At 46.8% G+C, this 25,893-nt stretch overlaps 1 protein-coding gene across 1 annotated transcript in view; it reads right to left on the reverse strand.

Annotated features, from left to right (window-relative positions):
- MAML2 (mastermind like transcriptional coactivator 2) overlaps positions 1-25,893 on the reverse strand; it is a 148,012-nt gene that overhangs the window by 21,645 nt on the left and 100,474 nt on the right. Inside the window, exon 2 of the mRNA XM_079973423.1 lies at positions 20,904-22,370. Coding sequence (XP_079829549.1) covers positions 20,904-22,370 — 1,467 coding nt within the window. The remainder of the gene's footprint in view (positions 1-20,903; positions 22,371-25,893) is intronic.

Raw genomic sequence — 25,893 nt, forward strand, 5'->3', positions numbered from 1 at the left:
CCTTCAGACAGCTTGGGGGTGAGATAACACCATATCATCCAACATTTCTCTGATGAAAACAGGGGCTTCCTGCCGTATCCTCCGACATTTCTTCAATGAAAATAGGGACATCCTAAGGAAAAGTGGGACATTCCAGGATCAAATCAGAAACTGGGACAGCTTCTCTAAATCAGGGACATCCCTGGAAAATAGGGACACTTGGAGGGTCTGTGTGCTTTCCACTTTAGTCCTTCTAGCTGTATTTTCAGCTAGAAAATACAGGGTTTCAGGCAGGACAGTTTTCGGGCCCTACCTGCGGATGCCAGGGATTAAATTTGGGACCTTCTGAATGCAAAGCCCCTTCCCCTTCATTTATCAATGCCCTTCTTAAAATGTGACACGTGTACACCAGACCTGGACACAGTATTTCAGATGCAGCCTGACATAGGAAGATACCTGCTGGATCAGAATCGAGATCCACCTAGTCAAGAAGCACGATTCCAACAGCAATACCCAAGAGATACTTTGAGGAAACCGCCAAGCAGAGCTCATGGGCGAAAGGTTTCAGTTGGAGGAGATTAGGAATCTTTCTTTGATTGCTTTGGGGATTTGATTTCAGTTGCTTCTTGCAAGGAGCCCCTTAAAGCAGGGGTCTTCATCCCTGGTCCCATATATCTAGACTATGTTAGGCATCGTAAATTGGAGAAACGGAGATTAGAGAGCAGGGAGAAGGTTAAACTCATCGCTGAGATCTTTTGGACTTATTGCTTTGTCACCTGAAGGCTACCGGAGTCATTTGTTGATTTTAGCTGCATGCTGATGCTATCTTTTCTGTTGAGTTGATGTACAAGCTTGGAAGGGGATCAAAGCTCAGTGGCGCAGAACGCATGTTTTGCATGGGGGAGGGCCCTGAAAGCACAAGTCGGGGAGCTGTTAACCGACCAGGGATCCCAGGCATGTTGTTGAAAAGCACAGGTTGTATACAGGCTTAGCCATGATTAAACTCATTGAAATAAATGGGTTTTAAACTACCAGAGACATCACCTTGCCGACAAAGGTCCGTATAGTTAAAGCTATGGTTTTCCCAGTAGTGATATATGGAAGTGAGAGCTGGACCATAAAGAAGGCTGATCGCCGAAGAATTGATGCTTTTGAATTATGGTGCTGGAGGAGACTCTTGAGAGTCCCATGGACTGCAAGAAGATCAAGCCTATCCATTCTGAAGGGAATCAGCCCTGAGTGCTCACTGGAAGAACAGATCCTGAAGCTGAGGCTCCAGTGCTTTGGCCACCTCATGAGAAGAGAAGACTCCCTGGAAAAGACCCTGATGTTGGGAAAGATGGAGGGCACAAGGAGAAGGGGACGACAGAGGACGAGATGGCTGGACAGTGTTCTCGAAGCTACTAACATGAGTTTGACCAAACTGCGGGAGGTAGTGGAAGACAGGAGTGCCTGGCGTGCTCTGGTCCATGGGGTCACGAAGAGTCAGACACGACTAAACAACTAAACAACAACAACAACAACACAATGGCTTCCTATGTCCTGCAGCGCAACATTTGGGCTGCCTAAACACAACACATTCAAAGCACATTTCCCCAATGGCAAAGAACCCTGGGAACGGTATAGTTCATTAAGGGCCGCTGGGAACTGTAGTTCTGTGAGGAGCGAACTGCATGTCCCAGGATTCCTTGGAGAGCGTGTGCGCTTTAAATGCACAGCATCTGCCCAGCTCAAACATTGGCTGTCCAACTTTCCTTTCAATTCTGTTCCTGATGTTTTCCGAAAACGCCCCTTGCGGCCGGCAGGTGGCGCCTGCCTCCAACATCTTGCAGAGCTCTTATTTTGTGCCAGAGGCAATTAAGACATCTCTTATTATAATTGTTCCGTGTTCATTTTTCTCCTGCCGTCTTGTTTATTTTCCCCCTCCCACTTAATCTATGGGAAAAAAGACTCTCTCTTTCTCTCCCTCCTCTCTCTCTCTCTCTCTCTCTCTCTGTGCGCGCGGAAACAATAATACGCCGGTTGCCATCCCTCTTCTTCGCTGCCTGCTAAGTTTTCTCTCCCTGGGCCTAAGCTGACATCACAGGCACGCAGGTATTCAGGAAGGCCAACCGCAAGTTTAAAAATAGCTGGGAGCTGACTTAACCGTTCGGATCAGGGCACTTCACCTTTTCACTCTATTTGTTGAAGCAAATTGCTGAGTTTCCCTGGAAGCGGGTTATGTAACCTAGATCGTCGTGGAAGGAGGAAACACAAAGCAGAATTGGAAGAAGCAGCCCCTGCTCCCCAAACACCCACCACGAAAGCAGGCGCTGCAGACAGGGGCAGCTTTGAAGAGAGCCACCTTTCTCTGCGCCTGGTTGTATGGAGACTCTCCCTCTCCCCTTTTTTTCTTCAGTCAATGAAGACATGGGTGTGATTGAATGACTTCTAATGTTTAATGACACGTTTGCTCCCGTGCCTTGCAAACTTTACACATGGCTGCACTGATCTCTTCCCAGCCAATCCCAGAGGCCAAATTCTTTTGTGCCGACACAAAGGAAATAGGGAGGAGATGGGGTGTGTGAGCACCATGAAGTCCTTCTTGGGTGGGGTGAAGAAAGCTTCTCAAAGTGGATTCATTTTTTTTTAAATGGACTTGGGGAGTGAATCCGGTTTGGAATAGATTTCAGCTACTCCAGTCTGGTCTGAAAGAATCTGAATTGGGCTTCTTGGATGCCCCAAGGACCTGATTTTATTTAGTGCTTTTCCCATGCCAGGGTGGTCGCCTATGTTGTAAGAAAATCAGGGTCAAAGAGGGGAATAAAGGAAAATGACCCTAGCAATATCAAATATATAGTATTCTGCTTTAATATCCTACAAGAATGTAAGCTGTGCCTTGGACTTCAAGAAACGCATCTTCTGAATGTGCCGTTACCTAAGAATGTATCTTCTGTTCGTTGTATCTTTCCATTGACTTCCAGAACATATATAAATCTATCTTTGGTCTAAATGCTGTATCTTTTTCCTGAATGTATAAAAATGTATCTTCTATCTAAATGTATTTTCCTCCCACTCTCATCGCCTAGAGAATGTACCTTAATGCTACAACCACTTGTTTCAAATGTATTTGATTATTTGATTCAAATGTGCTTGAGTGTATACTTTTATGTACCCTCTTGAAAAAGTGTTTTCTTTGTACTACAAAATGTAGCTAGAGAAATGTGTTTATATAATATATTGCTTATCAAATAATTCCTATTTCACCTACTACACCACGCTCCCCCAAAAAAGAGGACACCGGCTTGCATGAAATTTGAAATGTGCCTGCGTATAAGCACAAATGTTTACACACAGATGTGCATTCAAACAGGAGTAGGCGTGCGTTTCTCAGCTGCGGACTGAGCGCTGTCTCCCCACTCCTGCAATGTGGCTGCTTTGCACGTTGCCAAAAATAAAACTGCATGGACTATATTGAGCCTGTTGGTTTCAGTGGGTCTCCTCTAAGCACGATGTAAATTGGAAGCAGACCAACAGAGATGCAACACTGCTACATCTGATTGAGGTTATGGCTTCCAGCCATGACAGCTATGTTCTACCACCGCTGGTGGAGGCATAAGTGGGGAGGCTGCTACATTCGGGAGAGGTGCTGAAGCCTCCATTGTCACCTCCACACCATCAATGTTGTGTCTAATAGGCAAAGGACTCCTGGACGGTTAAGTCCAGTGGAATTTGACTTTGGGGTGCGGCGCTCATCTCCGCTTTCAGGCAGAGGGAGCCAGCGTTTGTCTGCAGACAGCCTTTCCTGGTCATGTGTTCAGCATGACTAAACCGCTTCTGGAGCAACTTGACACTGTGACGGAAGCCAGAGCGCACGGAAATGCCGTGTACCTTCCCGCCACAGTGGTATCTATTTATCTACTTGCACTGGTGTGCTTTCAAACTGCTAGGTTGGCAGGATCTGGGACAGAGCAACGGGAGCTCACTCCGTCGCGGGGATTCGAACCACCAACCTTATGATCAGCAAGCCCAAGAGGCTCAATGGTTTAGACCATGGGTAGGCAAACTAAGGCCCGGGGTTGGATCCGGCCCAATTGCCTTCTAAATCCGAGCCCATGGACAGTCCAGGAATCAGCGTGTTTTTACATCAGTAGAATGTGTCCTTTTATTTAAAATGCATCTCTTGGTTATTTGTGGGGCCTGCCTGGTGTTTGTACATGAGTAGAATGTGTCCTTTTATTTAAAATGCATCTCTGGGTTATTTGTGGGGCATAGGAATTTGTTTATTTTAAAAAAAATATAAAAATAGTCCAGCCCCCTCACAAGGTCTGAGGGACAGTGGACCGGCCCCCTGCTGAAAAAGTTTGCTGACCCCTAGTTTAGACCACAGCGCCACCCGCATCCCTACAGGGGAATACCTCACCCCCTTTCCTCAAATGAGAGGGCAGACCAATTTTTTGTTGAAACCAACACACTCCTTGGAAGTCAGATGCAAAGTCTGAATGACTGTTAAAAAAAATGTTTTGGTTTCGGCAGGCCAGCAAGTCTATTATGTTAGCAACCGTCTCGCCACAATCACTGTGAACACAAAAGCTATCACATAATCCCCTTGCTCTGTGTGAGATAAGTACAGTTGCGATAAATGAAGTACTTCTTTTTCTCGAGGATTAAATCTCCTTTTAGAGGTAGCTTTTGTTTCTGTTTCTGATCATCCTTTTTAATCAGCACAGATTGGGAATCAAAACAGACCCATAAAAGGCTTTAAACACACATACACACGCACAAACATTTTGCACACATTTCTCTTAAGGTATCAATAGATACCTTCTGCTGTTGGCCACACAGAGCTTTTGCCAAACCATATAAAACATGTCACGGTTTTGTGCCACAGTTTTGAAACAGAGTCTTTAAGCATCTGTTGGCATTTGTATAATAAACGAAACAATTCTTCCTTCCCCTGTTTCCTACTTTAGGATGGTGATGGGAATTAGCAGAATCAACAGGAGATAGATGACTTCAAATCATGATTGAACAAGGGGCGATTCCTGTCACCTGCCATTTTTTGAGGAGAGTTGAAAAGAGACAGGGTTTCCCTTCAGACTGCAGAACACGGAGGAAGAAGACATGACCTTCCAGATATTGTTGGACTAACAACCTCCTAATAATAATAATAATAATAATAATATTTATTTATTTATATCTTGCCCTCCCCAACCAAAGCCAGGCTCAGAGCGGCTAACAACAGTAAAATAAATATAACATTCTAAAATCATTTCATTATAAAATTAATTCAATTAATTAATCCTTCAGCTCTAGGCCACCAGCCACCATAGCCAATGGTCAAGGACGTTGGGAGCTGTAGTCCACAGAAACTTCCGGAACGCCACAAATTCTCTACCTATGGTGTGGAATGAAATGGATCTGAAGTTACTAGAAAGGCAATTCTGACTCAACCTCAGGAAGAACTTTTTGACTGTTCTGACAGTGGAACGGACTCCCTCTCGGGATATGGTGGACTCTCCTTCACTGGATGTTTTTAAGCAGAGGTTGGATGGCCATTATGTCATGGTTGCTTGAGTTGAGATTTTTGTGTCACAGGAGGTTGAACTAGAGGACCCTTGGGTCCCTTCCAACTCTACAATTCTACTATTCTAAACAGAGCGGGCTTGAGATAGTGATCTCATGTGGTAAGGTTGCATTTTATGACACGTTAAAAGCCTGCTCACGCATACCCTCCAACATTTCTCCGATGAAAATAGGGACGTCCCAAGGAAAAGCGGGACATTCCAGGATCAAATCAGAAACTGGAAATCTGGCTTCCAGAAATCCGAGACTCTCCCTGGAAAATAGGGACACAGGGGAAGTTTGCTAATGTTCTCCAGGGCCATTTATTGATTTTATTACATCAGCAATCAATCCTATGGTCCATCAGGCCACAGGAAGATACACAGGAAGATGCTGGATCTAGCTCAGGCTTGTCTACACTGACTGGCAGCTGGTCTCCAGGGTCTTGGGTAAGGAATCCTGTCCAGCCCTTCCTGAAGATGTTGGGGATTGATCCTGGAGCCTTCTGCATGCTTCTGAGATACGTCCCTTCCCCTAAGGGGGGGGGGGGAAGAGGAGAGACAGACCGACATGGAAGAAAGCTGCATTCCAGTTACAGCAGTCTTGCCATGTGAGACATCTCTTCCCTGTAGGGTTCCAGCTTAGGATGTGGTCTTGGCAGCGTTTATCAATGCTGGGGGTGAGACAGGAGAGGGTTCATTTCTCCGATTTAGTGGCAAGCCTGGACTTCAGAAGCCTTGGCCAGAAGCCATGGAGGAGGAGTGAAGCAAACATTGCTTCGTCGACCTTCCTTTGTCCCAGAAAGAAAACAATTTCTGGCAACTTTTTAGACCCAAGTATGCTCATTTCATGTGAAGTAAAAGCAAGGAAAGGAAAGGAAAATAAAAAAAGGGGGGGGGGAGTGGGAAAAGAAAAGGTGGAGGCAGAAATTGCCAGGCAAACCAGTGATTCAGGTTTACAAGAAGTAGTGTTGCTCACGAATGAGTAAGTGATATTCTGAGTCGGAATGATTTATAGCTAAAGACATTTCTCAAGGTGAAGTTCAGTATGGATGGGCCACGTTTGATTGCCTCTGTAGTAGGCAAGAGGTTGGGAACCCACGCCCTCCATCAGCATCTGGAACCACAGAAAAATATTATCCTCGCTCCAGCAGAGCCACTTGTTCCATGCGTAGCACTGGGAAAACTGGCAAACAAGACGTAGGGAAGCGTGCACCTTTCGCTCTAGAAAGCAGCTGAAAAAATTCTGAGTCAGCCCTGGTTCCCATTACGATGGTGGCATTGGCAACTCTTGAAATAAATAGGTCTACTACTCGGGTGGAGTGCAGGCGTCTCCCAGCATTAGAGGCACCCAAGTCTCATTTCTGATATTAATTTTTTTGGCAAATACAGGAATTGCGACTCATTGCTGCTTCCAGGATATACACACGTCATTACTGCCGGCAACCTCATGCCCAACTTTAACCAAGAGCAGCTGTTAATTCTTAGAGTGACCACTTATCCCCACAAAAAGGCAACGAAAGAGGTCACAGTTCTGCATAGAATTTGCATTTGCTGATTTATAGGCAGAGAAGCATTTTTTGTTTGTAATTGCAGTCATTTAAATAGCAATGCAGGGCCTCTCATCACTGAGAGCTGGTCTGAGCAGGCCCATTCTGCTTTCCGGGTGCTAAGTAAAGGTAAAGGAACATTACCCTGACCATTAGGTCCAGTTGTGACCGACTCTGGGGTTGTGGCGCTCATCTCGCATTACAGGCCGAGGGAGCCGGCGTACAGCTTCCGGGTCATGTGGCCAGCATGACTAAACCGCTTCTGGAGAACCAGAGCAGAGCACGGAAACACCGTTTACCTTCCCACTGGAGCGGTACCTATTTATCTACTTGCACTTTTTGGTGTGCTTTCGAACTGCTAGGTTGGCAGGAGCAGGGACCGAGCAACGGGAGCTCACCCCGTCGCGGGGATTCGAACCGCCGACCAGCCGACCAGCAAGTCCTAGGCTCTGTGGTTTAACCCACAGCGCCACTCGTGTATCTGAGGGCAATTCCAAGGCCTCTCCTCTCTCTTCTTAGGGTTGTTTTGTCTTTAAAACAGACTTGGACTGGACAGCCCTTCAAATAGAGGACACTGCAGAGGAGTCAGGGCTTAGCTTCTTCCCTTTCCTGTAGGTAGGAGATTAGGTCTTCAAAGGTTCTTCCAGATTTTATTACTACGGTATTTTTCAGGTGGGATTCAATCACATGCTGGCAAATTTAGGCTGCGCGTTTACGGTCGATTCTGAGGTTTCGCGCAACAAACTCATTACGACGGGAATAGCACTTAGATGCTTCATCTAACCTCCCTGCAAACTAATCGGAATGAATGCTCAATAAATAGCACCCACATCCTCATCATACAATTAAGGCACAGTTAGACCACTTACAGAATTGTGGGAGAATTGCTCAATATACAGGCCGCCGAGACATAGCGTTATCCTAAACCTCATCCCCAAATTTAACCATGTGTAACTGTTACCCTTGGGATGCGGGTGGCACTGTGGGTTAAAACACAGAGCCTAGGACTTGCCGATCAGAAGGTCAGCAGTTCGAATCCCCGCAAAGGGGTGAGCTCCCGTTGCTCGGTCCCTGCTCCTGCCAACCTAGCAGTTCAAAAGCACATCAAAGTGCAAGTAGATAAATAGGTACTGCTCCGGCGGGAAGGTAAACGGCGTTTCCGTGCACTGCTTTGGTTCGCCAGAAGCGGCTTAGTCATGCTGGCCACTTGACCTAGAAGCTGTACGCCGGCTCCCTCGGCCAATAAAGCAAGATGAGCGCCGCAACCCCAGAGTCGGTCACTACTGGACCTAATGGTCAGGGGTCCCTTTACCTTTAACCTTTACCTTTAACTGTTACCCTTGGCCCTCTGAGCTGCCATAGCAATGGTTTAGAAGCATCTTCTTGAGCAGTAAAAGCATTTTCAGTCTCCAATTGGTCCTCTCAACCCAGGCTGGCTCCCCAGACAGGAAGGCTAGAAAAAAACTCCCTGAATGAGCTGGGAATTTGTCTGGGCAACACCAACTTTCCTGGTTCTCCTGTATTTCTGTTTTGGGTACCATTTGCACCTAGACAACAAGAGACCCAGTGTGGGGCCGTGGTTAGGTGCGGTGAGTTTCTACGGAAACAGCAGAGTGCAAAAAGAGAACCCAGGAGATCAGGGTTCAAATCTCCCCTTAACTGAGGAGTTCACTGGGCGATCTAGGCCCAGTCACAGTCTCTCAGCTTCACCTACCTCACAGGGCTGCTGTGAGGAAGAAAACCATGAACCCCATAATGAGCTCCTTGGAGGAAAGCGGGGATCTAAACGTAATCATGAATAAAATAATTATAATCCATTGGAAACAGAACATGTGTTTATACCAAGCAATGACCAGATATACCTTTCATCTCAAGTGCGCGCGCACACACACACACACACACACACACACAATAGTTAATGAGTTTCTACTTTTCGGCTGTGAGAGAAATTCCACGGTTACACCTCCCGAGGGATTTGTGAAAGTGTTACCTCAAAACATCAAACATACATATCTGAAGGATCGTTTTTTTACTTTGCTATTAAGTCTTCTAAAACTGCCGTGTTAATGAGCCTTTTTTCTCTGATGAAGGAAAATGATACTTTCTCCCTCAAGGCTTGAAGCAACATTTAGAGAATGGAAAGACAATAGCTGTGCAATGGCTAGGAGTCTGTGCTTTATGGAAGTATAACGCCCCAGATTTCATTTTTGTATTCTTTAGTTGGAGGAGAACTACAAAAGGCCTTTGTCAGAGAAAACCCACCAATCAGAGTATGGTCCTTCCTCTTCCTCTGTGATACCAATCTGGTGCCCCCAGACCAGGGATTTGGTACATTTTTGATTCAGTTTTCCTTTCAAAGCAGATAGATCAAATTCACACACACACACACCCCAAAAATAGGAGAAGCAAAACACAGCCTCCCCCCCCCCCCACCCCATGCACATTTATCCAAATGCTGGGATTCAGTTTGTCAACCAACCACTTGGTGTTTTTTAAAAAATGCACATATTAGGGAAAAGTGTGTAAATGTATGACAATATTAGTGGAAAAAAACTTACAAAGATACTACATTATACCGAGAGAAACTGCTTGCAGAAATACGTACGTTAGTCAAAATTGCACGCAACAAGATGTTTGCTAGAAATTGAGAAGAATTTTCATGAGCATTAAACAGAAAATCATAGAATTGTAGAGTGAGAAGAGGAGATTGAATGGTGGAAATTTGGGGATGCTGAGGAACAATTAATTACCACTTTTAATCAGTGATCAAGCCATTAAGTAATGGATATTACCAATTATGTTTTTTAAAAAATAAAAAGTGGATTTAGAACTCTGTCTATCCTTGGACTTGCTAGGCTGTCTTTGGGCAATTTCCCATCCTCAAAATGATACTCAGACCTCCTAGAGCTGTCATGGCGGTGAGAAAAATACCAAAACACGTTAGAAGTGTAGTTCAGCCAAGGAACTAACAGCTCGATCTTGTAAGCGGCTTGCTGAAACAACAGATCACAATGAAGTGCAGCGTAGCAGCTCAAAGACCGGATGATGAATCAGAAAATCCCTGGGTCAAGTATCACCTCAGCAATGAGCTCACTATGAGGCCTCTGGCAATCCTTTCTGAACGTCAGTGACCCCCTCCATTTCAAAACAACTCCCTCTAATACCAAACTCTGGGGATGTGTGCCAACAGGGCTGGAGCTAAAACAGGGTGACTGTTTGTGTGGGATCAGCATGTTCGGGGTATGTGTGCATGTGGATGCCGAGGCTTGCAGAAGTACAGTACCCCAAGCAGTTTTAACAGTCAAACCCTCTTTTCCTGAGGGACTCTGGGAATTGTAGCTCCGTGGAGGGGAATGAGGGAGGGGTCTACTAACAACACCCAGGACCCTATAACAAACCACAGTTCCCAGAATCCTTTGGGGGAAGCCATGAGCGTTTAAAGCCATGTTACGGCGCTTTAAACGCAGCCACAATCAAACCAGTGGCAAGCCTTGCAAGAGCAAACCAGGGTGAATGCTGAACAAACAGGTTATCCTGAGGAGTCCTTCGTTCTTTTGAACGGCACGTCCTCTTCTAAGCTGCTTTTGGGTGTTTTCAAAGCAGAAAAAGGGATGAACTCCCATAGAATACCTCCTACCATGCGGGACCATTGTGGTTTAACCACAACGGCTGAAAAAGATTGCGAGGTTAACAGGGAAACGTGTCTGGGTTTTTGTTTTGTTTTGTTTTGCAGATGCTAGCTCCTGGATCCGGGCCTTGGGTATATAAACACTCTTCTCCTCCCTCTCCATACTGATGCATCGATAGAAGGGGCTTCCCTCCTGTTTCACATACTGACACAGATCCACATCTTTCCTAGCCGCCTGCTCGGACTTCTCACAGTCGTCTCGACCAATCAGGGTTGGGATCCAGTCCCTGGGGACGACTCAGGCATCCCACTTTGGCAGAGGCTCTCATTCCCATGGAAGGAAGCGCCGTTTTTACACCCTCCGCAGCATTCGACATTAGATGGCCACATTCTCATACGTTCTTGCTCATTTCCTCACAAACGTTTCTCCTCAGCGAGAGGAGGCAAACCACTCTGCGCAGAGCAAAGGAATGTCCATGGCGGCCCACCCCCCACCCCATTTTGCTGAAAAGTAAATCAATGACAAGAAAGCATTAAAGCTGCCTTCAGCTACGTTGTGCTGCACTGGAAAAACCTGGGCTTGCAAGGTCTTTTCACATTTTCCACTCGCCCGAGTGTGGTGGGATGGGCGACACATGAATCCCAGAGGTTACCTACTCCCAGCTCCCTGACGATTCAGGAAAACCCACGATTACGACATCCTTGACAGGTAGCCCATTCAAGCTCTGCTTACAGACCTTGAGCGAAGGAGATCCTGCCATCTCCTGTGGTAAAGGTAAAGGTAAAGGGACCCCTGACCATTAGGTCCAGTCATGGCCGACTCTGGGGTTGCGGCGCTCATCTCGCTTTATTGGCCGAGGGAGCCGGCGTACAGCTTCCAGGTCATGTGGCCAGCATGACTAAGCCACTTCTGGCGAACCAGAGCAGCGCACGGAAATGCCGTTTACCTTCCCTCCGGAGCGGTACCTATTTATCTACTTGCACTTTGACGTGCTTTCAAACTGCTAAGTTGGCAGGAGCAGGGACCGAGCAACGGGAGCTCACCCCGTCACGGGGATTCGAACCACCAACCTTCTGATCAGCCAGTCCTAGGTTCTGTGGTTTAACCCACAGCGCCACCTGCATTCCAAGCTCTCCTGTGGTAGGTCTGCCTCAAAAGACCATACAGCTCCGTAGTGTTCTAATATTTGGCGAAAGTGCCCTTTGTTATCATTTGAACAACTGTAAAACAAATCAGCTCGATCATTTGTGAGACAACCCCCCAAATAAAGGATGAAGCAAATGTGGTTCCAGGAGAGGGGGCCCATACTAGTAGGTTCAGAAAAAAACCCTTTTCAATTTTCACAAAATGCTTGGGCTAATCTTCGTTCTCTCTGAGGGGCTCTGCTTACGAGGGACCCCCACCCCCTTTTCTGCTTCTCGGCCCTCGTAAAACTGCTCAGATGGGCACTGCCTTTGTTGCAGTTTTGCAGCGTCCCATTATTTAAGTCAAATAAACATTTAAGGCAAGAATGAGCACAACGGCTACACAAAGCAGTGAGGGGAGGGGGGCAGGCTGCCCTGGAAGTGGGCAGCGCCAGAGGCAGCAATCCCTCCCTTATCCACACAGACATACAACTTCCCCCACACCCTCTGATTCACACCCAGAGATCACGACTTTTCCTGCTCTCTCTCTCTGACACACAACCTTTCCTTCCTTGTCTGTCTCCCCCATTCTTTCCTCCGACCCCTCACACTATAAACCTCCCTCCCTAACTGCATCAACAGGGAGTGAACTCCTGGGGAATACCGTTAAGTCCCTCGACGCTTGAACAGAGATCTTGGGAGAACATGTTGAAGCCTGTACTCCCCAGTCATCCTGGGGCAGCTAAAATTTCTGCCCCGGTGTTTCCCCCGGAGCAGTCTTTGGGTCCCCAGATGTTGTGACTACAAATCCCATCATCCCTAGCCACTGGACTTGCTAGCTAAGGATGATGGGAGTCGTAGTCCAATGTCTGGGGGCCCAAGGCTGGGAAAGGTTGATGCAGAGGATGGGTGGGCCACACTGAGAGTGACTGCAGGTTGCATGATGCCCAGACCATGTGAAATCTAATTCTACTCCAGCCTGGCTAACTGCAAGGGATGATGGGAGCTGGAGTCCAACTGCACCCTGAGAGCTACAGGTTTTGCTTGTTTATTTATTTATTTTTTTAAAAAGGAATTCACGTGGAACGTCATTTACAGCACAGTGGAGCTCTCTCAAGGGATGGTACCTATCTGCTTCAGCTGAATCGCCAGCTGTGTCCTTATTTGGAGAAAGCGGACCTTGCCATAGGCCCTCATGACCTGGTTACAGCCAGGCTAGACCAGTGTTTCCCAACCTTTGGTCTCCAGCTATTTTCGGACTACAATTCCCAGCTTCCCTGACCACTGGTCTTGCTAGCTAGGGATGATGGGAGTTGTAGTCCGAAAACAGCTGGGGACCGAAGGTTGGGCAACACTGGGCTAGACTACTGAAATGCGTTGTTTCTGGGGCTGCCTTTGAAGATAGCTTGGAGGCTACAGAAGACCTTCTTCTTTCAAGCCTTTTCAATAAATTTAATTTATTAAATAAATTTAATAAAATAAAATAAGTGGAGATCTTTATCCCCCAATTTATCTGGATTGAAACTACATTTAATTGCTTGCGTACCTATGTTTGTTTTTAAATAAAGTTTGCATTGTTTTAAATATATGGAATCGTTTTCAATTGCCTTTTACACATGTTTTATGGGTATATTGCTTTATTTTTTTATGATTGCGTACTTCATTGTTGTAAGCCACCCTGGGACCCCAAGGGTGAAGGGCAGGCGAGAATCTAAACAAGCAAACAAACTTCACCTGGCGCAGAATACAGCTTCTAGGTTGCTTGTGGCGGCTGGGCAATCTGAGAATACAGCACTGATTCTGTACTAGATGTGCTGATGGGCCCAATTTATGGTGGTGGTGATTATCTTTCAAGAGGTAAACAGTTTGGGACCATGCTGTTTGAAGGATCACCTGCTTCAACTTGCCTGAGCCTGAAGACTGGCCACAGTAGTCCTACTCACTAGTCAGGGCACAACAAACAGGGTCTTTTCTGTGCTGGCCTCATACTTACAAACTGTGCTTTCAAGGGAAGGTACACTTGGCTCCCTTCCTGTCTATTTGTAAATGGGCCTTTAACACCTGGATGATTCAGCTCCGCTTACAATTTGATGTTAGTTTCACATTGTTTTAATGGTTATTATTTCTCGCAAACCACTAGATGTTTTACTACAATCAAGAGGTATTATCAGACTCTCCTAGTGTCCCTATTTTCCACAGACAGTCCCGGATTTACATAAGCTGGGCCAGTTTCTGAATTGATCCCAGAATGTCCCACTTTCCCTTAGGATATCCCTATTTTCACTGGAGAAATGTTGAGAGGGTGTGGAGTTATGCGACCCCCGAGCCAAGGAGATAAGTAACTATACAACCTTCAAAAGACACCTGAAGTCAGCCCTGTACAGGGAAGTTTTTTAATGTTTAATTATGTTTTTAGTATGTTGGAAGCCGCCCAAAGTGGCTGGGCTAACCCAGTCAGATGGGTGGAGTATAAACAATAAAATTATTCTCATTATTATGGAAGAGGACGTCCCTATTTTCACCAGAGAAATATTGGAGGGTATGGTATATAAATGTTATTAAAATAAATATTTTGATTTCGATTTGGGAAGGTTACTTGGATAACGTGTGACTTATCCAGACTATTATTTCATGTTGTTGTTGTTGTTTTAATTTTTTTTGTAAAAAGCTGTCAAGGTCCCTTTAAGGACAGTATAATATCTATATATAAAATAAATGCTCCTCTTGAACACCCTTAGGTGACATTGACTCCAGACTCCTGTGGCTTCATCACCAGCTCTTGCTGTCCTCCAGCGTCAATAGTTCGTAGTCCCTTTCGCTCATGCGGTATTTGAGATGAACAAATTTATAATTTACGGGCCTTTTACGGACTTGCTATTTCCACACAGAGGGCCTATTCATCAATCTCTCAGGAAGTCTCAACAAAGAAAGTGATTGATGGATATATATGGTTTCTTTAGTGCTCCTGTTCTTGATGCAGTAAATGATTCTGAGCTTGCCCTCCCCTCTCTGTGGCCCACTCTCTCTCACACACACAAACCCGCTTCAATGCACACAGCGTAATTTCCATGAACAACATGACCCATTTACTCTGATGTGGCAGAAGACAGAGGCCTTAAAAGTGGGCCTGCAGGTCTTGAGGCTGCAACACGGACATGCCTTCCAAAGCCCTTTTTTTGCACAACTAGCATTTTGATTCCAGGGGCAGCTCTGCTGTAGTAGAGAGACGTCCTTGTGAACTAGAGAACTGGTGAATATGTCAATTCTGGCTTCTCTCGGTTTCTCGTTCCACTCCTCCCATCTTACATTCAGTTCTAAGAACCTAGGAAGATCCTGCTGGATCAATGGCCCTTTAGCAGACTTTGCTCTTTCAGATTTCAGCAGCAAGGCCAAAATTCTGCTCAATGGAAGGGCACTGCTTACCCTAAAGAGGCCAGGATTGTGGCCCACCTGCATGGGAGAGGCCCGTAGCTCAGGGGCAGAACATTTGCTTTGTATGCAGAGGCTGGTCCATTTAAGCAGATGCCCCACCAGGCTCGGGCTGCGCTCAGCCAGGCAGCCCCCGGGTGCCTCTCTTGTGACTTACAATCAGTCAGATCTGCCTGTCACTGGCTCTGAATCTACCCTCTACTGACCACCCTGCCGTGCCTAATGGGTCCCAGCTGCCACTGGTTCCAAGTTCAATCCTTGGCATCTCTAGGTAGGGGTGGGAGAGAAGAAGAAGAAGAGTTTGGATTTGATATCCCGCTTTATCACTACCCGAAGAAGTCTCAAAGCGACTAACTTTCTCCTTTCCCTTCCTCCCCCACAACAAACACTCTGTGAGGTGAGTGAGGCTGAGAGACTTCAGAGAAGTGTGACTGGCCTAAGGTCACCCAGCAGCTGCATGTGGAGGAGCGGGGAAGTGAACCCGGTTCACCAGATTACGAGTCCACCGCTCTTAACCACTACACCACGCTGGCTCTCTGTCTGAAACCTTGGAGAGCTGCTGCCAGCCAGTGTCGAGAAACACTGAACTAGATGGACCGATGGGGCCGACTCAGCATAAATCATCTTCCTGCGTTCCTCTGAGCATAATCCCGGAGAAGCCATGTGCGAAGAAACCTGCCATGTGCTCGAACCCGTATGCTTAATTTCACTTTTCCCCAGAACAGAAGGGCCATGTTCTTATTGTTCAGGCTCAGTGCACTGCATTGCCGGTGGGTTCACTAATTGGGAGACGAATACAGACCTGGCCATGGTTTGTTTGGTTTTCCTTTAAAGAGAGGTCCCCGCCCCAATGGACGGCGCACAGCGCACTGGAGACGAATGAAGTGACTCATTAGCTTCAGTCTTCTTTTGATCAAAGCACTGCAAGCGCTGAGGACTGTTGCCCTCCTTGGAATCTATGGGTCCTCAGAGCAAACATTCCAGCCTCCCTAATTCCCTGCCTCCCTTTCACATATGACTTTAATGAACTATTAATGTGCAAATCCATTGGTTAATGGGTCACTAATAGCTTCTAACTTGTTTTGAGCTCCTTTGGGGAGGGGAGAGAACCATCTGGGTGTGTTCACAGGTGACGCTAATAATAGGGTTCCTCTCCAAAGCTGTGTTCTGTTTTGTTTCTGCACTTGCCAATATGGTTAATGCGTCACGCAGCGTGGAGAAAAACGACCATTTTACAAAACTGATTCATGCGATGTCTTAACTATGGCTGTTTTAATTCAGATTGAGCATATCCCTTCCTGAGATCTGGGTGGGGGATACAGATGTCGTTGAACAACACCTAACAGCCAGCATCGCCAGTGAAGGGAGCTGTAATCCAAAAACATTCTGAGGGTGACAGGTTCTTAAAAGATGGGACACTAGGCTACCACAACTGATGATACCTTTGGTATATAGAACACAGAGGCCTGGATGTTCTGCAGGAAAAACATGCGCTCTGGATCGAAGTTGACAGCAGTACAGTGGTACCTCGGGTTACATACGCTTCAGGTTACATACGTTTAAGGTTATAGACTCTGCTAACCCAGAAATATTACCTCAGGTTAAGAACTTTGCTTCAGGATGAGAACAGAAATCGTGCTCCGGCGGCACAACGGCAGAAGGAGGCCCCATTAGCTAAAGTGGTGCTTCAGGTTAAGAACAGTTTCAGGTTAAGAACGGACCTCCGGAACGAATTAAGTACTTAACCCAAGGCCTCTGGATGCAAATGGGATCCATTCCAGAGCCCCGTTCGCATCCTGAAGCGAACGTAAGACATGACTGCACGTCGCGTTTCGCCACTTCCTCGCATGACATCATTTTGAGTGTCTGCGCATGCGCAAGGGGCGAAACCCGGATGTAACCTGCTCCGTTACTTCTGGGTCGCCGCGGAGCGCAACCCGAAAATATTTAAACTGAAGCGTATTCATCCCGAGGTATGACTGTACAATTGACCTGCACTAAAAACCAATTGTTCTGCACATGTGTAAGTTTCCCTCTCTGCAAGGAATTCTACGCATGCAACTGCACTTTTCGCAGTGGATATTTTTAAAGGATCACCGCTACACTGCTTCCTTCCCATAATAAACATTTGATAAGGCCAATGGGTTGTGGGTCACTCTCCCATAGCTCACTGCGACATCAGAGAAGCCCAGTCAATAGCATAAGGGTAGGGGTGCGTTTGTTTGTCTCAGAGGTCAAGATCGTTCTCAAGCAAGTTTCCAAAGGTGCTTGAACATGTGATTTGTATGTTATTGTAGGATACTGCACACATTTTTTTTAATATGTGGTCTTAATCTCTCTCCCCTACCCCCCTCCCCCCCGACTTCAGTCACTTTGGAAAGGGGAGCAGGGATAAGATGACTGAAATTTCATGTGCATGTATGAATGTGTGCGTGCACACAGCTGCACACTCATGCACGTACAACGCTACCAAATCTCACCTAAATTGATATTCAAGGGGAATGTGGAAGATCACAGAGAATGTAGAAATTTGAGAAAGGAAGAACAAACATGTGGGAAGTCTCTCCTGCAAAGCAACACAGATGAAGTAGGGGGGTGGGGGTGGGGGAATCCTGAACGGTGGCACAAACTACTGCGTTCATTTCCCCATTTCTTGAGAAACCAAGCAGTTCTCTTTGAATCGTATGCTCAGTCCCTAAAGGCAGAAGCCATGAAGTTAGAAAATCCTTTCCTCCCCCACCCGTGGCCTGACACAAAGCGCCAGTGACAGGCAGAGAACTAAGCCTTGTGCTTTCACTTAGCAAGCTTTAGCTTGATAAAGACATGTCTCAAAGTGCTTTTTCGAGACTTTAGAGCCAGAAAATTACAGAGGGTTATCAGCTGTGGGTAAAAACAATGTACACATTTAGGAAGAGTTCTAATTGCAGCACCCTTCTTTGACAGGAGAGCTACAACTGTTTATCGAGACCTGTCTGCTTACGTTTCCCTGCTTTTTAAATAACGGTGGCCTCAATTCAGCCTCTGTAGCAATGCTTATTAAGAAAGCACTCTGCTTAGTAAGCACTGGTGGCTGAGAAATAATCTTCTGCCACAACGTTTCAGATGCCTGTTAGCGAACAAGTTTGTCACGAACAACCTCCTTCTGCTGAACGGATACTGACTCGGCTCAGACGTAATGGCAACCCATGGTTATGTATTTGCTGCACAAGCAAAGATGAGCATTGAACCTGCATGCCATCCTCCTTTACAATTGAGGGGGTGGAGATTTAAAAACATCTTTTCATGGTTTGTGGCAAGCTGCAATTTCCTGAATACAGGAAACTGTGGTTTGTACAAAAGACAGTTAACAAACCAGGAAATGAACCAAGATTAGACTGTGGTTTGGTCTCCTAGTTTGTTAGTAAAATATGGTTTGTACAAACCACAGTTTCCTCTTTTCGGATTAAACAGGAAACTGTGGTTTGATACAAACCATGAACATATGAGAACAAGGGAGGGAGGAAGGAGCAGCATATAAACCTGAGGCTTATTCATATAACGTCAGACAATGGTTTGTTATTGTGACTGAGTGGGAACTCCTGAGTGTTTTATGTGCTCTATTTTCTTCCTACCTTCTCTACCGGTTATTGACTGATATAAATATAAATACATTACAACCCTGTCAGAAAGCTGAGATTGACAGGAAGATGTTAGACTGAGTTTGTGCAGACATTTCGCACATCCCACCAAATGCAACATCACCCTCAGAGCACAGAGGAACATTTCTGAATGCACAGTTAAAAGCCATTGAGGCATCAGCAGCCAGGAGACAGTCCTCGCCTTGTGCCACCTCTCTGTTTACATGTCTGAAAATTCTGCGCTCAAGCAAAAAACCCCCCCAAAAACCTGACACAAACCCACAGGCATCTGATCGGCCACTGTGGGAAATAAAGTACTGGACTATATAGGCCCTTGGTCAGTTCCATCTGGACTCCTATGTTCTTATGTTTGTCAACTTAAAGCTGTCAACACTGACTGGCAGTGTCAAACACGTGACATTCCCAGCCCTACAGATGTCAGAGTTTGATGAATCTGGGACCTTTTGCATGCAAAACAGATGCTCAACGACTGAGTGGTGAATCTGCCCACCTTGGTTTCTCTCAGTATCTCATTTTTTCAACCCTTTGTTGATTTCTCCATGTAAGTTTGAGGCTGGTTTTTTTAAAAAGTCATAATAATAATAATAATAATAATAATAATAATAATAATAAATAAAATAATTAAAGCCCGCCCAACTGGCTGGGTTTCCCCAGCCACTCTGGTCAGCTCCCAGCAGAGTATTAAAAACATAATAAAACATCAAACATTAAAAACTTCCCTAAACAGGGCTGCCTTCAGATGTCTTCTAAAAGTCAGATAGTTGTTTATTTCCTTGACATCTGATGGGAGGGCTTTCCACAGGGCGTGTGCCACTAACAAAAAGGCCCTCTGCTTGGTTCCCTGTAACCTCACTTCTCACAGGGAGGGAACTGCCAGAAGTCCCTTGGCACTGGACCTCAGTGTCTGGGCTGAACGATGGTGGTGGAGACGCTCCTTCAGATATACTGGGTCGAGACCATTTAGGGCTTTAAAGGTCAGCACCAACACTTTGAATTGTGCTCGGAAATGTACTGGGAGCTACCAGCAATTTCTCCTAATTTTGTCTGCTACAGATGCATTCAAGCTCCTAGCAATATCTCAGTGCAGGCCTGGCGCCAGAACACAGGATCCTCAGGCAAATTCTAGGGCCCTTTGGTCCCAGCAGGGCACCACTGGTGCAGCTGCCCCCATCTCTGCAGCTGATGTGTGACTCATTTGAGTGGTGATGAAGCCTTAGGGAATGGCCCCAACTGAGCGAAACACCTGTACTCATTGGCGCCACCATCTGGATTACACCACCCTTGCCCCTGGCGCACACACACACACACACACACACACACACACTGGGAGCAATACAATTCAGATGGCAACGCAACGTGGGTGCTTTCTGTTGAATGGTAGGAGAAATATCTTGCTGGTCAGAGAGGTCCAACAGCGGAAACGATTACAGTGATACCTCTGGTTATGAACTTAATTCTTTCTGGAGGTCCGTTCTTAACCTGAGGTACCACTTTAGCTAATGGGGCTTCCCGCTGCTGCTGTGCCACCGCCATGCAATTTCTGTTCTCATCCTGAGGTAAAGTTCTTAACCTGAGGTACTACTTCCAGGTTAGCGGAGTCTGTAACCTGAAGTGTTTGTAACCTGAGGTACCACTGTACCTTGAAGGGCAGTGTGCTCTCCCTCGCTGAAGATCTTCAAGCAAATGGCTTAAAGGCCCTCTGTTGGGGGACACTCTTAACTCTGGATTTCCTGCGTCGAGCAGGAAGGGAGAGGTTAGGCTACATCCAGTGTGGTGACCCTCTGGCCCTCCAGATGTTGCCAAACTCCAACTCCCATCACACCTGTTCACTGGCCATGTTTGCTGGGGCTTATGGGAACTGTAGGTTGACAACTTCCATAGGGCCCCCTATTCTGAACCAAGTGGCCTGCTAAAAGGCCCCTGCATCTCAGATTGTAGAAAGCCCTTCCCCTCCTAACCCTACTAATGTTCACAAATCACTGAACTATCCTGTTGAAAGAAGCAAGCTTACCAGCTGGTGCTGAGGCGGGACAGGATACTGAAGGCCCGAAACCGGCTGGCCTTGCAGCATTTTCTGCAGCAGGATCTTCTGCTGCAAAGCTAAGGGTATGTTCGGTGGCCTCTGCAGAGGCTGGCTTGGGAGAGGCTGAGGTGGCCGTGTCTGCTGCTGCTGGTTCTGTTGTTGCACCGCGGCAGAGTTAGGTTGCTGCTGCTGCTGCTGTGCATAGTGCAGAATGGAAGGCTTGTTTTGGGAACCCAAAACGGAAGGCATCTGCTGGCTGGCTTGCTCCGAGTTGAAATGAAACAAAGGCTTGATGTTGTTCTGAGGCTCCTCCAGAGACATCTGGCCGCTGCTTATATAACCCCTGTTGAGGTCCTGAGGCTTTCGCTGCATTAACATGTTCATGGGATTGCCCTGGGGCATGGAGCTTGGCCGGTAAAGGTAGTTATTTATCCCTTTCGGCTGGTTCCCATTCCCGGGGACGCCAGGCATTCCAGAGCTTTGAGGGCTGAACTGCTGCTGGTGGAAAGGAGGGCTGGAGATCTTCTCCTGGACGAAAGACCCGGAAGAAGGCTCGGCGGATGTCAAAGCGGGCCAGGGGGATGGCGGCTGGCTTTGCTGGCACTGCTGAATAAGGGCATGTTGCTGTCGGTTGGCCGCGATCTGCTTCAACTGCTGGGCGTGGGAGACCTCCTGCCAGCTGGCCAAGGGCCGGTTGGGAACTGAAGACCCTTGAGATGGAGGAGTCTGAGTCTGAGGTGCTGAAGGAATCGGCGATGAGGCGGACATAGCGGCCCCGGACATCGTGTAAGCTGGACCCGTGGAAGAAGGCCTCATCTGGGGAGACCCCACAGAAGCCTGGTTCAGACCTGGCGAGTACTCTTGCTTGATCACCATCTTGTCCATCTGCAAGGAGGAAGACCTGGCCGAGGGCGCTCTCTGGACCTGCTGCCCGAGGTCGATGCTAAAGGGCTCGTCTTTATTGATGGTGGCGTTGATCATGTTTTCCAGCTCAAGGTCGCTCATGGGCGGCACTGAAATATTTGTCAGCTCATTGAACAGCTCCTGAAGTTCCGGGTCCATCAACTGTTCCCCTGCGTCTTCTCCGTATCGCATGGGGAAAGGATTGCCCTGGGAGCCCTGCCCATCGAGGTGCTTACTGCAAGAGCTGGTTTCACCGGGTTCTTTCTTGACCTCCTTTAGAGTCATGTTGAACATCCCGTTTGCGTTGGAGTGGGTGTTGCTGGTTGGGCTGCTGACTTTCCTCTGAGCGCCTTGTTCAGGCGTCAAGGTTCCCAACACCGGCTGGTTGGGGCAATTGTTGCCACAGTGTCCACCTTGCCCCACAGAAAGGTTATTATCACCCACTCGGATCCTCTTGATATCAAGGAAGGTGCAGTCGGCAATGCCATTGGACCTCTTGTTAATGGCCGGTGACAGATTCACCACCAGTTTTCTCTTCAAGGAACCTTGGAGCTGGAAGGAACAAGGAGACTCTTTATTAGGCATTCAAAAACATCACTACAATTAATGAAACCAACATGTTGGCTTCTAACATGGTGCTTACAACATCAGTGGTGAAGTTTAATTCATGAATGTCTGCCCACTTTGGACATTACAGCAGTATCTTGTGTTAGGAACACCCAACAGTGAAATATTATCTTGTCTGCGGTCTTACTGACTGCTCGCAAACTATCAAGGCACCTGTTTTTCTCACATGTCTGGAAATCCAGTGGAGGCCCATGCAGCCAGGCTTCTCAATACCTGGTTTGTTATGCATCCTCAAGCCCATGCAAATGCATCTCCTAAGCCATATATTCACCCTACCAGCTGATCACGAATTCCATGCTTCTTCCCACCAACAGCTCGCAACCCCTTCTGTCCCTTTTATGTTCAACAGTTCAACTCCTGATCAGTTAAGATGTTCATGAGCATTCCACAATGCCACCGGACTACAACTCCCATCATCCCTGACCATTCTGGCCAGGACTATGGGAGCTGGGAGTCTAGCAAACGACAGGAAGTCTGCAGGTTTCCTAGTCCTGCTCAGTGAAACCCAGGAGTGCCTGACTGTGACCAGATCGTACCATTTTATACCACTTCAGCATCGCCAAACCTATATTTATTTCTTCTGCTTATAACGTTGTGAAAGTGACTCTCATTTCTGTCAACTTTCCAGTGTGATGTGAATTATAAGATTTCTTCAGGAGTAAATAGGTAAGACCACAGCTGAGCTAGATTTTTAAGTCATCTTCAGTCTGTAGGTCCAGCTCTGAACAAAATCTATCTATAATTCAAGGAAGGGGAACTGGAGACCCTACAGATTTGCTGGACTACAACTTGTATCATCCCTGACCATGGATTGTGCTGGCTGGGGCTGATGGGAGTTGGAGTCCAACAATATCTGGAGGGCCCCAGGTTGCCCAGACTTGCTGTAATGGATTTCAGGTGCACCTGAAATACAACCAAAGATAACAGTGTGGTGATATCAGTGATCAGAGACTCTTGGTTACCTAACTTGGTAAAATTCGAACCGTAAGGAGAATGAGATAATTCACTGGCTTTGTTGATTCCTTCCACTGCATGCTTTCTTTCCAGTAAACCCGGTAAACTACATTTGCTTCTTTTCTCGGTTATCTTTGCACTCCCTTCTGCTAAACCGAAATCACTCTCCAAGTCCCACATTCTTCTTGTGAAGCAAGGAAGTCTCCAGGCAACAAAAGCCATATCCTGGCAGCACATTTTGCTCTTCTCAGTCTTTATTTCATTAATTTACTTTAAAAATAAATAAACCAGCAGCTCTTCAAAATCCCAGGAGCTCTTGGAGTTAAGTGAAAATAAATGCCTAAATCGACCGCAATTCCCAAGACTGCAATCACGCCACTTCTCTTTTCACTACTGTATCTCCTAGACCCAAGCTGTTCTTTACGTTATCTAGGGTATGCAAAGCAATTCAATGGTTTGGCACTGGGAGAGAGTATAGTGATAATGAAGATTAATATCATCCCTCCCCCACGTGCACACACCACTTCGTACCTGGAGCTGGCTCCATCCCTCCTTGTGATCTTCTATCTTTCATCTGCATCACTCAAATGCCTTTTATCAACTTATCATATGAAATGGCCTTGCACTAAGTTAGTTCAATGGTCCAACCAGCCCTGACTTCGTCTATATTGGTTGGCAGTGGCTCTCTAGGGGAGGTACAGCTTTCCAATCCTTGATCTAGGCTCTACTCTGACATAATTTTGTGACTCTTCTATACTCCATTTTCTCCTAGAATACGAGTGCAAGCGATCATACCTGAACACTGACAGTCAGCTGATTGTTGGCGTTTGGGAAGCTTTGTCTACAGTGCTTCCTAAACTGGCAATCAGCTGATAGCAGGGGCAGTGTCTCTGGTTTCGCCGCTGGAAGTGAAATGGGAAGTGCCATCCATTCTGCCACTTCCACTGCCAGCATCCGTGCCAGTTTCAGGCAAGATCTCACCCATTCAGGGTGAGAGCTTACAGATTCGGGGCAAAGTATCGCACACTCTGCAAGACCTCGCCTGAAATCGGCACTTGTATTAGTGTCCCTTCTCTGCCATTGGTGGAGGCGTTAGGGCAGGTTGGATGTCTGTAGGGGCGCCAACTTGGGGGCTTATGCCACCCCCGTCTAATGGCTGTGCCGGCCTTGGCTTATGGGCAGAGCCTGGGAAGCACTGGGCAAAAAGGGTCTTGCAGAAACCACTGACCAGCTGATGGGTGGTGTGTGCAAAGCCCCTTTTGTTCAGGCTCTGCCTTTACCTATCCAAACCTAACATCATACATGGCTTCAGGTGCATGGACCGCACCTGTGACTTAGCTGAAACAGTCTCATGGGGGTTATTATCATTAATGAGAATTACAGCTCCTGTCCTCCCTGACTATTGGCTATGCTAGCTGGGGAAGATGGCACTTGGGGGGGTCCCCAACATCTGGAAGGCCGCAGGTCCCCCACCCCTCCAAACCAGATATTCCCTTTGTCTCGAGCAGAAAGATAATTTTGTAAAATTAAATGGGTACCTGGTTATTCCTTAGCATGGGGATCAATGTCTGGGAGCTCCTGCAAGAAGTGTTTGTGTAGGGACCTGTGGCCTTTGAGATGTTGTTGGACTCTAATTCCCATCAGCCCTAGCCAGTGGGGACAATAATCAAAGATGATGGGAGTTGTGGTCCAACGACATTGGGAGGGCTGAAGGTTCCCACTCCCATGTGTAGGGGACAGATGCATTGAATCCACTGTAGCGCCAGCACACTGAACCAGCTTGCCAGCATGTTAATTAATATATATGATTTAAACACTTGCGTCCAAAACAAAACCTGCTGTCAAGAAAGGAATAAGGACGTTGGTTTGATGTGATCAATTAAGGGCCTGCGCTGGAACCACAGCGGCGTTCCCTTGTTGTATTAGATTAAATTAACACGGCGCACACCCCCAAATTTAAATGGCAGGCACAAAAGATTCATTTCCGTAACCTCTGCCTAAGAAATCTCTCATTGTGGCTTCTGTTCCAGTTGCTGGCACGCGATAGTGATATCGGTTAGACAAATACTGCAGCTGATGAACCCGTAAAATGTAATGTGTGGCTCACATTGTCCGAGAAGCAGCGTAAGATGGTGGGGGCGGAGGCGGGGATGACGATGACACAGTGCAGCTTTAAATAGGTCAAAATTGTTAATCAGGAATGGAGCATTCATTACTCTGTGCAAAACAAGCGGGCACGGACGATCGGTGTTCCGTGCCATACGAGATGTTTCTTTCCACCACCTCTTTCGTCCTGGAGAACTCTCCTTCCCCTCCCTTCCCAGATCTCCTCCAACCATGAATAAATTAACAATCTCTCACTGCTAAGATCTACAGAAATTAATGTCAATTTATATAACCAGGGGATGGGAAAGCCAGGAAGAGGAGGAAGGCAAGCTGAGTGCGGGCGAAACGCGACTGCTTAACTGATCCCATCCCGATGAGAGAGAAATAT

The sequence above is a fragment of the Podarcis cretensis genome (assembly GCF_951804945.1).
Source record: "Podarcis cretensis genome assembly, chromosome: 4".
Classification (NCBI taxonomy): Eukaryota; Metazoa; Chordata; class Lepidosauria; order Squamata; family Lacertidae; genus Podarcis; species Podarcis cretensis.